An 11,242-nucleotide genomic window follows, 5' to 3' on the forward strand; every position below is an offset into this window, starting at 1 on the left:
GGGGTCTCGCCTGCGGCCGGCACGGGGGTCTTCGTGCGCGCGTCTGGCCCCTTCGCCTGCGTCCCGCGCGCGGGGGGCTCCTCAGGCCTGGAGCCGGGAGAGGGTTAAGTGGGTGTGATTAATGGAGTGGGTCTCTCTCGGGGCTCCCGCGGAGGGGGTCGGTTAAAGTCCCCGAGTCCAGATCCCGGATGGAAGGGGCGGAGCTGAGCTTAGCCGGGAGTGCCCGGATGGAGAGGGCGTGGTCTCGGCAGGAGAAGAATTAACCCTTTCTGGGCGGCTGGCCCCGGGGACTGTGGGGCGGGCGAGGCCGGGAAGGAATGTCTGCCCCAGAAGTATACCGTCCTCCCAGCCTGGCTGCGGCCGCGTGCGCCTCCCCCTCACCTTCCTTCAGGGAGTCTGCGGGTGCCTGTCTTTGTGCCTGCTGCCCATGGTTGTCCCCTCCCCTTGGCTAGTACGGACACCGGGAGTCGGGGAGGGCTACTCCTGCCCCAAAGCGAGAGTGGAGGTGAGAGTGGCCCGCGAGCTGGCGCCGGGGGAACAGGTGTGAACGCGGCGTCGAGGCTGGCGGGCGCGGGGTGGGGGCGGCTCGTCGTGGGGGAAGACGGGAGGGGAAATTCCGCGGGACCGGTGGTGAGCGGTGTGTGGGCTGAGTTGTGTCTGCCTCTGACTGTGTGTCTGTGTGTGTTCAGGGAGGCGAGGGCTGAGTCAGTGGGAATAGGGGAAGGTTTTGTGAGTGACTCACGCTCTCCCACCCCAAGCCTGAATCAGACCCCGAGGGAGGGCTTTGTACGGGGGGCGGATGGGGAGTCAGGCGCCTGGGTCCCGGTGGATCCGAGGTGGTTGGCGAGAGTGAATGTGTATTTAGTGCACAGGAAGTTTTTTTCCCCAGTGAGGGCAGCTGTACTCTGAGTACCGGCGTGGGGGGTTGTGGACAAAGGTGGAAAGGGGCTGGAGGGACGGGACTCACTGCTTTAGGGAAAGCTGAGTCAGTTCCCCGTGGGAAAGGGGAAGTGGTGGAGGGGAAGTGTCATCATCGCATAAGGGGAAGCTGCATTTCCTGGTAACTGGCAGCGCTCTCGGCACCGCTTCGCAAACGGGGATTGATCCTCCGGTGCCCGGACCCCCGGACCGCCCCTCCCCGTTTCCCCATGCGTGTTCTCGGACTTGGGTGGGAGAATGTGGCCAGGGCTACCCTTAGACCGCACTCAAGCGCTCTACTCGTCCCAGGGCTTGGCAACTGACCGAAAGTCTGTGTGGTGAGCAGAGAGAGTTCGCGTAGAAAACTCCGCTAGAGCCGCGGACGGGGTCCGCAGAGCCCGGCGGGGAGTGGCGCGCCGCGACCTGTAGGGTTCGGCTGCTTTGCGCGTAAACAGACCACCCTGCCCTGCGGAGAGAGGACTGTTTTCACCAGAAACCCGCCTGCCCTTGCGGGCTGGGTGGAAATTTCCCCACCGCGCAGACTTCTCTCGGCGAAGGCGAACTTTCCAGCCGCCCCCAGCCCCTCGTCGCGCGCGCTCCCCCGGCTTCCTGCCCGGCGCTCGCTCCAGCTGGAGCGCTGGCCCCGCCCCCGCCGCTTTGTACTCTACGCTCGCCTCTCGCAGCTCTTTGTACTCTAGACTCTCAATGGACCGATCCTGGGAGCGGAGCCGGCTCCCTACCTGCGGGGACGCCGGGTAGGCGAGGAAGAGGCGAGGGGACGGGGATCTTGGGCTCAGAGAGGCGACAAGGAAGAACTGGGGCCGAAGGAGAGGTGCCCAGAACTGGGGCGCTGCGCCCGTCTTGGGTCGAGGCGGCACCGACGGGAAGGGGCTGGGTGGGGGGGCGCGAAGGAGGAAGTGAAACGGGTTCTGGGTTCTTTAAGGGAGTGGGCGGTGAGAGTGGGACAAGGGTGATGTCACCGCCTGTCGGGCCCCGCCCTCCTCCCTCCCGAAGGACCCCCCCCCTCCCTTACACTTACACACGCCGCTTCCGCTGCGCAAGTAGCCACGTCACGGGCAACCCCCGAAATCCCCCCTCCCTTGGGGGGCGGGGGCCACGTGGGCCGTGGGGAACCGCGTGGCCCCGACGGGGAAGGGCATAGAGGATACGGGAGCCACGCGAGAGGGGCCACTCGGGACCGCTGTGCGCGACTTCTCAGAAGTTGGGGGGATTAAGGGAGATTTTGGTTTGGGGGGTCGATTGGTCCTGAAGACCTAGAGAGCCAGGGGAAGTGGAGGAGCTCCGGGAACTAGGTATGAGGCTGGGGACCCTGACCGTGGCTTGGGATGGGGTCAGGCGTAGGGCGGGGGGTGGAGCGCTGGGATCTCTGCGCGGGTGGATTTGGGTACCGAAGTCGCGGTGACCGGCCAGCCTTCAGCAGTCACAGGGCACACTCGGGGTGGGAGGTGAGGCACGGGGCGAGGTGAAATGAGGAAGGAGAGCGACGCCTTTGTCAGTGTTGTGCCTCCGTTTGCCTTCGCTCGGTCTTAGGGCGCCGGGGCGGGGGGCGTTTCGGGCGGTCCTGCCGGAACTACCGGCGGCTCTGGGGGTGCGTGGGACTCGCGGGTGGCGCCGTCCCCCGGGCCGGGCCAAGCGTGCGCCGCGCCGTCTTCACCCGCTGGGACCCCAGGCGCTGCCTGCGACGCCGGCCCGGGTGTCAGGTCCGGGATGGAGACCCTAGGTGGGAGCCGCGGGGTCACCCCGGGGTCACCCCGGGCCGAGCCCGTCTGACCGGCTTCGGCGCCCCTCCTCCCCCGGCCGCGGCCCGGCTAACCTCGCTCTCATTGGTCCCGGCCAGGCTGTTACTGAGGCGGAGACACGGGTGATGATTGGCTTTCTGGGGAGAGAGGAAGTCCTGTGATTGGCCGGATCTGAGGAGCTCGCCGACGCCGTGCGAGGACGCTCCCACGGAGGCCGGGTAAGCCGCCGCAGCGGCGCTGCGCGTCCGGCTGCCCTAGTGGCTCCCGGCAGCGCGCCCGGCCTCTCGGCCATCGCGCTCCCTGCCACTCGTCCCGGCGCCACCTTGGGCGGCGTGGGCCTCTCCTCTGGGAAACCCCAGGCCCCACTCCGGGTGCAGATGTCTGCCCGGCCAGGCCCCTGGGCCTCAGCTGTGCGCTGGCCGGCTCACAGCACTCCTCCCCTCTCTCCCCTCCACAGAATTGGCTGTGAAGGGCCCTGGGCGGCCGTCTGGGGGCAGTGGGCACTCCTGTCAGAGCGGCTGGAGCGGGACCGTCGCCCCAGAGAGCTGGGGCAGGGGGCCGTGCCCGATCTCCAGGGCTCCTGGGGCCACTGCTGACCTGGTAAGGGAAAGCCTGGTGCTGGCTCTGCCCTGTGTACGCCATCGGCTCAGGCTGTACCCCCACGACGATCTAGATCTTTATTCTCTGATGATCTTGGTCTTTATTCTCTGACTCAGGCTGGATGCATCGGGCAGTGGACCCTCCAGGGGCCCGCGCTGCACGGGAAGCCTTTGCCCTTGGGGGCTTGAGCTGTGCTGGGGCCTGGAGCTCCTGCCCGCCCCATCCCCCTCCTCGGAGTGCATGGCTGCCGGGAGGCAGGTGAGAATGTGAGGCACCCCTTTTCCCGTCTCCACTCCCCGGTCGTTCTGTGGATTTTTGCTGATCTGTGGACCCCTGTGTTGTCTTCGGCTCCCTTCTTAGTCTTTCAGTCCCCTCGTTCTTGGGTGGGGACAGGATCGTTTCATCTTGCTGCATGTTAACAGACCCTTTCTGTCTCTAGGTGCTCTGCCAGCATCGGGCAGCCCCCACTCTCTGCTCCCCTGCCCCCTTCACATGGCAGTAGCTCTGGACACCCCAACAAATCATATTATGCTCCAGGGTGAGTACGGATTCAAAGGCGCTGCAGATGGGGGGTAAGTCTGGGGTCTTGGAAGAGGGCCCCCAGGCCTGACCAGCTCCCGTGTCCCCCCTTCTGCCCTGTAGGACCCCCGCCCCGAGACCCCTGCACGGGAAGCTGGAGTCCCTGCACGGCTGTGTGCAGGCGCTGCTCCGGGAGCCGGCCCAGCCAGGGCTGTGGGAGCAGCTAGGGCAGCTGTATGAGTCCGAGCACGACGGCGAGGAGGCCGTCCGCTGCTACCACAGCGCACTGCGCTATGGAGGGAGCCTGGCGGAGCTGGGGCCCCGCATCGGGCGGCTACAGCAGGTAGGGTGCGGCAGGACCCGGGGCGAGGCCGGGCTTGGGTCTTCTGGCTCAGCACCCTCCTCTTACTGTGTGCTTCTGCCTCCCAGGCCCAGTTCTGGAACTTTCACGCTGGCTCCTGCCAGCACCGAGCCAAGGTCCTGCCCCCGCTGGAGCAGGTGTGGAACTTGCTGCACCTTGAGGTGAGAAGAGGCCCGGTGGGCTGGGTGGGGAGGCCCCTGGCCGGCACTGCACGCGTGCCATGCTCTCTCCTCGTCTTTTGTCTTCAGCACAAGCGGAACTACGGGGCCAAGCGGGGTGGTCCCCCCGTGAAGCGAGCAGCCGAGCCCCCAGTGGTGCAGCCTGTGCCTCCCGCAGCGCTCTCGGGCCCCTCCGGGGATGAGGGCCTCAGCCCCGGGGGCAAGCGCAGGAGAGGCTGTGGCTCTGAGCAGGTATGGCAGCCTCGGGCCACAGTGGGCAGGACTGGGGGCCGGGGCAGGCGCTGTTCTCACGTTCGCCCTTCTTCCAGACTGGCCTCCCCCCAGGGCTGCCGCTGCCCCCGCCGCCCCTGCCCCCGCCGCCACCCCCGCCACCCCTGCCTGGCCTCGCCACTAGCCCTCCGTTCCAGCTGAGCAAGCCAGGGCTGTGGAGCACCCTGCATGGAGATGTCTGGGGCCCGGAGCGCAAGGGTTCAGCACCCCCGGAGCGCCAGGTGAGCCCCTATTGGTTGCCGATTGCGTCTTAACTGGCAAGTCCCCCATCCCCGTCCGTCACCGTGGCCTCCGCCTCTCCCACAGGAGCAGCGGCACTCATTGCCTCACCCGTATCCATACCCGGCTCCGGCCTACGCCGCGCACCCCCCTGGCCACCGGCTGGTCCCGGCCGCACCCCCAGGCCCCCGCCCCCCAGGAGCAGAGAGCCATGGCTGCCCGCCTGCCACCCGTCCCCCCGGAAGTGACCTTAGAGAGAGCAGAGTTCAGAGGTCGCGGATGGACTCCAGCGTTTCACCAGCAGCAACCACCGCCTGCGTGCCTTACGCCCCTTCCCGGCCCCCCGGCCTCCCCGGCCCCACCAGCAGCAGCAGTAGCAGCAGCAGCACCACCGGTCTCCGGGCCGCGGAGCCGAGCCCAGGCATTGTGAGTTCCAGACTGCGGGCGGAGCCGGCAGTGCACCCCCCCACCCCAAACAGGCACTGACCACCTGTCCCCTGCTTGCAGCCCGGCGCTGACCATTACCAAACTCCCGCGCTGGACGTCTCCCCTCACCAAGGCCGCCTGGGGCCCTCGGCACACAGCAGTCGGAAACCGTTCCTGGTGGCTCCCGCTGCCACTCCTCACCTGTCCCTGCCGCCCTGCCCTCCCTCGCCACCTCCGCCACCCTGTCCCCGCCTCTTACGCCCCCCGCCCCCCCCTGCCTGGCTGAAGGGCCCGGCTTGCCGGGCGGCCCGAGAGGATGGGGAGATCTTAGAGGAGCTCTTTTTTGGGGCAGAGGGACGACCCCGCCCTCCCCCCCCACCACTCCCCCACCGCGAGGGCTTCTTGGGGCCTCCGGCTCCCCGCTTTTCTATGGGCACTCAGGATTCACACACCCCTCCGACTCCCCCAGCCACCAGCAGCAGCCCCGTGGGGCCTGTGCCCTTCCCCCCACCTCCCTATCTCGCCAGAAGTTTGGACCCCCTTCCCCGGCCCCCCAGCCCGAATCTGAGCCCCCAGGACCCACCTCTTGCACCCTTGACTCTTGCCCTGCCTCCAGCTCCTTCCTCCTCCTCCTGCCACCAAAATACCTCAGGAAGCTTCAGGCGCCCGGAGAGCCCTCGGCCCAGGGTCTCCTTCCCAAAGACCCCCGAGGTGGGGCCGGGGCCCTCCCCAGGCCCCTTGAATAAAGCCCCCCAGCCTGTGCCGCCCAGGGTTGGGGAGCTGCCTGCCCGGGGCCCACGGCTCTTCGATTTTCCTCCTACCCCACTGGAGGACCAGTTTGAGGAGCCAGCCGAGTTCAAGATCCTCCCTGACGGGCTGGCCAACATCATGAAGATGCTGGACGAATCCATTCGCAAGGAGGAAGAGCAGCAACAACAGGAGGCGGGCGTGGGCCCCCCGCCCCCTCTGAAGGAGCCCTTTTCATCTCTGCAGCCTCCGTTCCCCAGTGACACAGCCCCAGCTGCCACCCCCACCGCCGCCACCACTACCACCACCGCTGCCGCCACTGCCACCGCCACCCAGGAAGAGGAGAAGAAGCCACCACCAGCCCTGCCGCCACCGCCGCCTCTAGCCAAGTTCCCTCCGCCGCCCCAGCCCCAACCCCCGCCACCCCCACTCCCCCCACCGGCCAGCCTGCTCAAGTCCTTGGCCTCTGTGCTGGAGGGACAGAAGTACTGTTACCGGGGGACTGGAGCAGCCGTTGCCACCCGGCCCGGGCCCTTGCCTGCCACTCAGTATTCCCCAGGTCCCCCATCAGGTGCTACCGCCCCGCCGCCCGCCTCGGCGGCCCCTAGCGCCCAGGGCTCCCCGCAGCCCTCCGCTCCCTCGGCATCTCACTTCTCTACCTCAGGTGGGCCCTGGGCCCGGGAGCGCGGGGTGGGCGACGAGCCGGCCCCCGGCCCCATGACTCCCGCCCCGCCGCCCCCACCCCTGCCTCTGCCCCCTGCTCGGTCTGAGTCTGAGGTGCTAGAAGAGATCAGCCGGGCCTGTGAGACCCTTGTGGAGCGGGTGGGCCGGAGTGCCGCGGACCCGGCAGGCCCGGTGGACACGGCAGGCCCCGTGGACAGTGGGACTGAGCGACTGCTGCCTCCCGCCCAGGCCCGCGAGGAAAGTGGCGGGACGGCAGCAGCAGGACCAGGCAGCAGCAAGCGGCGGCAGAAGGAGCACCAGAAGGAGCACCAGAAGGAGCATCGTCGGCACAGGCGGGCCTGTAAGGACAGTGTGGGTCGACGGCCCCGAGAAGGCAGGGCAAAGACCAAGGCCAAGGCCCCCAAAGAGAAGAGCCGCCGGGTGCTGGGCAACCTGGACCTGCAGAGTGAGGAGATCCAGGGTCGTGAGAAGGCCCGACCTGATCTCGGCGGGGCCTCCAAGGCCAAGCCACCCACCGCTCCGGCCCCTCCACCAGCCCCTGCGCCCCCTGCCCAGCCCCCGGCTCCCTCGGCTCCCGGTCCTGGGAAGAAGGCCCGGGAGGAAGCACCAGGACCACCAGGTGTCAGCCGGGCTGACATGTTGAAGCTGCGCTCACTCAGTGAAGGGCCCCCCAAGGAGCTGAAGATCAGGCTCATCAAGGTGGAGAGCGGGGACAAGGAGACCTTCATCGCGTCCGAGGTAGAAGAGCGCAGGCTGCGCATGGCGGACCTCACCATCAGCCACTGCGCTGCCGATGTCGTGCGTGCCAGCAAGTAAGTGCCGGGAGGTCACCCCTCTTTACTGTCCCCCCCCCCAAGCCCCAGGCTGCTGGCCTGGCCCTGGAGGGGGGGAGCCTCCCTTCCCCATCACCCTGATACTCCTGTCCTCATGTGCCTGTCCTCTCCACAGGAATGCCAAGGTGAAAGGGAAGTTTCGAGAGTCCTACCTTTCCCCTGCCCAGTCTGTGAAACCCAAGATCAACACTGAGGAGAAGCTGCCCCGGGAAAAACTCAACCCGCCCACACCCAGCATCTATGTACGTGCGACCCCTGACTGCTGCGACCCCTGCCACAGGTTCTGAGACCTTGGTGGGTGGGTGGGCGGGGCTCACAGCCTGGGGCGGGGCTTTCACCTCAGCCCTGTCTCCACCTGTCTCAGCTGGAGAGCAAACGGGATGCCTTCTCGCCTGTGCTGCTGCAGTTCTGCACAGACCCTCGAAATCCCATCACCGTGATCCGGGGCCTGGCGGGCTCCCTGCGGCTCAGTGAGTGTCGGGGGGGGGGGGCAGGAGGGTGCGGGGAGGCTCTGAGGGCCCCCATGCTTGCAGACACCGGACCGTGGTTCTCACGAACTCTCCTCAGTCCTCCGCAGGCCCTACTTGAGGCCTTGGGCTTTCTTCCCATCGATGTGTCCCCAGCACAGGGCAGACGGGAAGGGGATGGATCTCAGGACCTGGTTAGGATTGCTTTAGGTTTTCTTGATTGATGAGGATGAGAATACAGATTCTACAAAACCCCCACCGGCCCGTGGTTTGGGTTTTTTTTGTTTGTTTATTTATTTTGAGAGAGCGTGAGAGCAGGAAAGGGGCGGGGGAGGAAGAGAGGGGAGGGAGAGAGAGAGAGAGAGGGAGAGGGAGAGAAAGAGAGAATCCCAAGCAGGCCCCATGCTCAGCACACAGCTAATGAGGCACTTGATCCTATGATGGTGAGATCATGACTCAAGTTGAAATCAGGAGTCCCAAAGTCGTTTACTTAATCGATTGAGCCACCCAGTGCCCCAGGGCTCTCTTTTCAGCGCTTTATTGTGCAAAAAAAATTTTTTTATTGTGCCAACTTCCAACAGAGGTACACACCTACAAATGGAAACCTCTTTCCTCTGTACCCATAATGCTCTCTCCCGCACATCCTCCCTTCCCTCCGCTGTTACATGAAGCACATTCTAGGCTTGTACTTGACTAAACCGTTGGACCCAACGGTAACTTAAGGAAATGGCCATTTGTGGAGCGCCTATTAAGTGCCAGGTGCAGGGCACCTGTGGCCTCACGCACACACCCGAGGGCTCTCCCGGAGGTGCTCTGGCTCTGAGCAGCAGTGGGAGAGAGGGGGTGGCCCTGAGAGGGCCAACCTGCCCAGCCGCGTGTGGGGCGGGGGCCCGGGCTGAGCTCCGTGCGGCTTCGGGAGGAGGAAGGCCCTCGCTGCCTGCCCTCCGCCCTTGCCCCGACGCGCTGCTCGGTCCTGCCTCGCAGACTTGGGCCTCTTCTCCACGAAGACGCTGGTGGAGGCGAGCGGCGAGCACACGGTGGAGGTGCGCACGCAGGTGCAGCAGCCTTCGGACGAGAACTGGGACCTGACGGGCACGCGGCAGATCTGGCCCTGCGAGAGCTCCCGCTCGCACACCACCATCGCCAAGTACGCGCAGTACCAGGCTTCGTCCTTCCAGGAGTCCCTGCAGGTGCGAGGGGCTTCCCTGGGCGGGCTCTGGGGCCCGGTGGGTGCGAGGGCTGGGCGCTGGCTGACCCGGCCGCCTACCCGCTGTGGCCCAGCAGGAGGAGAAGGAGAGCGAGGATGAGGAGTCCGAGGAGCCGGACAGCACCACGGGGACCCCTCCCAGGTAGGTCCCTGTCGTCCGCCCCACTTCGTGCCCTTCCCCTTACCTTCGACCGCGCGTCTCCGCCAACCCGTGCTCTTTGCCCCGGCAGCAGCGGGCCGGACCCCAAGAACCATCACATCATTAAGTTCGGCACCAACATCGACCTGTCTGATGCCAAGCGGTTAGTGCGGCAGGGGGCCGGGGCGCTGCCGGGCCGGCAGGGGGCAGGGGCGGCCTCTCACTTCTGGGGCACCTTCGTCACCGCAGGTGGAAGCCGCAGCTGCAGGAGCTGCTGAAGCTGCCCGCCTTCATGCGGGTCACCTCCACGGGCAACATGCTGAGCCACGTGGGCCACACCATCCTGGGCATGAACACCGTGCAGCTGTACATGAAGGTTCCCGGCAGCCGAACGCCAGGTGCGCTCCCCGCCCGGGCGCGCGCGAGGGGCGGGCCTGCCGCTCCGCCAGCCAATGAGGGCCCGTGGGCGGGCTGGTCGCGGTGCGCAGGCGGGGCTGCGGCCAGCCACGCCGTTCTCTGTCGCCCCCTGCAGGCCACCAGGAGAACAACAACTTCTGCTCCGTCAACATCAATATCGGGCCCGGCGACTGCGAGTGGTTCGCGGTGCACGAGCACTACTGGGAGACCATCAGCGCCTTCTGCGACCGGTGCGCGCCCCCCTGGCCCTGCCAGATACACCTCCTCCCCCTCCCAGTCCCGCCCCGTTCCTGTGGCTTCTGTCTGACCCCGTGGCCACCGCGCAGGCACGGCGTGGACTACCTGACTGGTTCCTGGTGGCCAATCCTGGATGACCTCTACGCTTCCAACATCCCCGTGTACCGCTTCGTGCAGCGCCCCGGAGACCTGGTGTGGATTAACGCGGGCACCGTGCACTGGGTGCAGGCCACTGGCTGGTGCAACAACATCGCCTGGAACGTGGGGCCCCTCACCGGTGAGAGGGCGGGGCCCGCGCGTGGGGGTAGCGGTGAGCCCGGGGGCGGCCGGGCCTGGGGCTGGTGTGGCCGCAGCTGCTCGAGGCGCCTCCGTGTCCCGCTCTGGCCCGCAGCCTATCAGTACCAGCTGGCCCTGGAACGGTACGAGTGGAACGAGGTGAAGAATGTCAAATCCATTGTGCCCATGATTCACGTGTCCTGGAACGTGGCTCGCACGGTCAAAATCAGCGACCCGGATCTGTTCAAGATGATCAAGTGAGCACCCCATTTGGGAAGGAGCCCGTCTCCACAAGGCCTGGTCCCGCTCTTGACCTTTTTGCCAGCTCTTGCCCCGTTTTCTTCCTCCTCCTTTGCCCCGGACCACGGGCCTCGCACCGTACCCGCTCCCGCTCCGAGGAGCTTGATCATCTGGCGGCCCCAATGCACTGGAGCCACCTGTTCTCTGTGTTCGATGCCGAGGTCAGGGGCTGTGACCCCGGCCCAGAGCTGGGAGGCACCGCCCCACCGGTCTCACGGGCCCGCTCCCCCCTCCCCCCCTCCGCGCGCAGGTTCTGCCTCCTGCAGTCCATGAAGCACTGCCAGGTGCAGCGCGAGAGCCTGGTGCGCGCCGGCAAGAAGATCGCCTACCAGGGCCGGGTCAAGGACGAGCCCGCCTACTACTGCAACGAGTGCGACGTGAGTGGGACCGCCGCGCGCTCCCCCTGCGCCCCGGAGGGAGGTGCCCCCGTTGCCCCCTCTCGCTGTGACCGCGCTCCCTCTCCTGCGCCCCTTCCCAGGTGGAGGTGTTCAACATCCTGTTCGTGACCAGCGAGAACGGCAGCCGCAACACGTACCTGGTGCACTGCGAGGCGTGCGCGCGGCGGCGCAGCGCGGGCCTGCAGGGCGTCGTGGTGTTGGAGCAGTACCGCACCGAGGAGCTGGCGCAGGCCTACGACGCCTTCACGCTGGTGAGGGCCGGGCGGGCGCGGGCGGCCGGGGGCG

General features: G+C 66.9%; 1 protein-coding gene across 1 annotated transcript; it reads left to right on the forward strand.

Annotated features, from left to right (window-relative positions):
* Nucleotides 1-1,940: 1,940 nt before the first annotated feature.
* KDM6B (lysine demethylase 6B) lies at nucleotides 1,941-11,241 on the forward strand (the record flags this gene model as incomplete). Its single annotated transcript, XM_029928798.1, has 22 exons — nucleotides 1,941-2,231; nucleotides 2,777-2,896; nucleotides 3,136-3,278; nucleotides 3,395-3,536; nucleotides 3,718-3,816; nucleotides 3,921-4,140; nucleotides 4,227-4,319; nucleotides 4,407-4,568; nucleotides 4,646-4,828; nucleotides 4,914-5,252; nucleotides 5,334-7,495; nucleotides 7,632-7,758; nucleotides 7,881-7,986; nucleotides 8,968-9,173; nucleotides 9,265-9,332; nucleotides 9,421-9,492; nucleotides 9,579-9,727; nucleotides 9,862-9,976; nucleotides 10,073-10,260; nucleotides 10,375-10,516; nucleotides 10,810-10,936; nucleotides 11,038-11,241. Coding segments are annotated over exons 4-22 (4,899 nt in total), but the record flags the coding sequence as incomplete, so codon positions are not given.
* Between the last annotated feature and the right edge of the window lies 1 nt (nucleotide 11,242).

The sequence above is a fragment of the Suricata suricatta genome, chromosome 17, assembly GCF_006229205.1.
Source record: "Suricata suricatta isolate VVHF042 chromosome 17, meerkat_22Aug2017_6uvM2_HiC, whole genome shotgun sequence".
Taxonomy (NCBI): Eukaryota; Metazoa; Chordata; class Mammalia; order Carnivora; family Herpestidae; genus Suricata; species Suricata suricatta.